General features: G+C 48.5%; 1 protein-coding gene across 1 annotated transcript; it reads right to left on the bottom strand.

Moving 5' to 3' along the window:
• Nucleotides 1-615: 615 nt before the first annotated feature.
• On the bottom strand, nucleotides 616-1,771 carry LOC118754097. The gene is made up of 2 exons (XM_036488991.1): nucleotides 1,680-1,771; nucleotides 616-1,620 (listed from the first exon to the last, which is right to left on the bottom strand). Exons 1-2 carry the CDS (start codon nucleotides 1,683-1,685, stop codon nucleotides 616-618), a joined length of 1,011 nt encoding a protein of 336 aa, XP_036344884.1. The 5' UTR covers nucleotides 1,686-1,771.
• Between the last annotated feature and the right edge of the window lie 241 nt (nucleotides 1,772-2,012).

Consider the following 2,012-nt stretch of genomic DNA (forward strand, 5'->3'; position numbering starts at 1 on the left):
TTTCTGCTTATTGTGGTGTTGCCGAGCTTAGCGGTTACCGTCCTGCTGACAAGTATAGACTCGATCAGCACCGCCACATTCTGGTCAACTCCAAGCTCTTCTAAGGCACCCGTTATGGCGCTTGCGTTAATATTGTTGAAGGCGCCTTCTATGTCTACAAAGGCAACCAGAGCGTACTCTTTGTCGAATAAACTTTTTTCCACCAACCCAACGAGCGAGTGCAAGGCGGTTTCCGTGGATTTGCCTTTCGTATAGGCATGCTGCGCTGGGGAGAGCCTACTTGTTGGTATCACGCCCCGTACATAATCATCCACTATCCTCTCTAAAATTTTGAGAAGGAAAGACGTAAGACTGATGGGTCTGAAGTCCTTAGGGTTGGTATGAGAGGACCTGCCCGCCTTGGGTATAAATGAGACTTTTGTCTCTCTCCAGCCTAGCGGGATGTAGCCCATGTTAAGACAGCTTCTTATAATAACCACAATGAACGGAGAGATAGTACCCCGTGATTGCTGTAGCTCTACCGGGTGTATTCCATCAAGTCCCGGTGACTTGTAAGGACCAAAAGTCTTAATAGCCCATTCAATTTTTTCGTTTGTAATCAGTCGGTTTCCCAGATCAGATAGCCCCCCCTTCATTCTGGGGGTAATTAGGTTCCACCGGCTTATTTCCAGGGAAGTGTGTGTCCAGGAGGAGACCTAAAGATTCCTCGCTCGTCGTAGTCCATGAGTTCCCTTGACCCTTGAGATAGCCAAGGTTGCATGGCGACTTTGCAAGAATTCTTCTTAATCTGGCCGCTTCCGTGGTTTCCTCAATTCCCTTGCAGTAACTTTGCCAGGATTTACGTTTCGCATTTCTAACTGCTTTTTTGTATACTTTCAGGTCAGCCTTGTAGGCTTCCCAGTCCTCTGCTGCTCTCGTGGCTTTGGCCTTGTTGAACATTGACCTATTAGATTCACGTAACAAGGATAATTGTTTCGACCACCAAGGTGGTTTGCTTTTTCCCCTGTATCGAACAACCGGGCACCCGGCTGACAAAGAACTATTCATGGCTTTAGTAACCTGATTAACCAACCCCTCCAGCTCCACCTGCGTGGCGGGGTCTCGGGGAGGTATCTTTGGCAGTAAAGTCCTTAATTTATTATTGTAAACCCCCCAGTCGGTATTTCTAACATTTCTGAACTCCCTTACTTGGGGGGTCTTAAGATCTATTTCGAATTCAATATAACGATGGTCAGAATACGATTTTTCCTTCAGTACTCTCCATCTCTTGATTTTATGGGCAAACATGTCTGAAGCCAGGGTTATGTCCAAAACTTCCTCTCTACTCTTTGTTATGAAGGTCGGCTCTGAGCCTAAATTCAAGACACTAAGTTTGTTCCCTAGAATGAAGTCTAGTAACGACTCACCTCTAGCATTCGTGTCCGTACTCCCCCACATCAAGTTGTGGGCATTAGCGTCGCAGGAGGCAACCAGTGGTTTGTTCTTGAAGGCTGCTTCCTCGGCCAAGGTCCGAAACCCGTCTGGTGGCACGTCCTTGTCATGGGCCATGTAGGCAGAGGCTACCCAAAAGCTGGTTTTGTCCAGCTCAATGCTTGCCACTACCAGATCGCCGTCACTAAGCTGTGGGAGCAGGAAGATGTTTAAGTTGTTCCTTGCTAATATGCAAGCTCGAGTCTTACCTGCATTTTGTGCGGCAATAAGCTTAAAGCCCTTCATCCCAAGTCCGCAGATTTTATTGCCGTGTATCCACGGTTCCTGGATGAGGGCAACGTCGAGTCCACCGGCAGCCAGGCGGACCTCAAGGTTCGCAGACGCGAGTTTAGAGTGGTGGAGGTTGATCTGGATCAGCTTCATCAGAATCTGTCCGTTTTACCTCCACCATCGTGACATCCACGTCCGCCTCTTCGATCTCCTCACCCTCGGTGTCATCGGCGAGGAGGTCTTCTTCATAAAATAATGGCCCCAATCCGGATAGCCTCTCCGAGTCAGATGAGCATTGGCTGCTGGGCAAC

Source organism: Rhagoletis pomonella, unplaced genomic scaffold, assembly GCF_013731165.1.
Source record: "Rhagoletis pomonella isolate Grant_MI unplaced genomic scaffold, Rhpom_1.0 Rhpom_scaffold_00001, whole genome shotgun sequence".
Taxonomy (NCBI): domain Eukaryota; kingdom Metazoa; phylum Arthropoda; class Insecta; order Diptera; family Tephritidae; genus Rhagoletis; species Rhagoletis pomonella.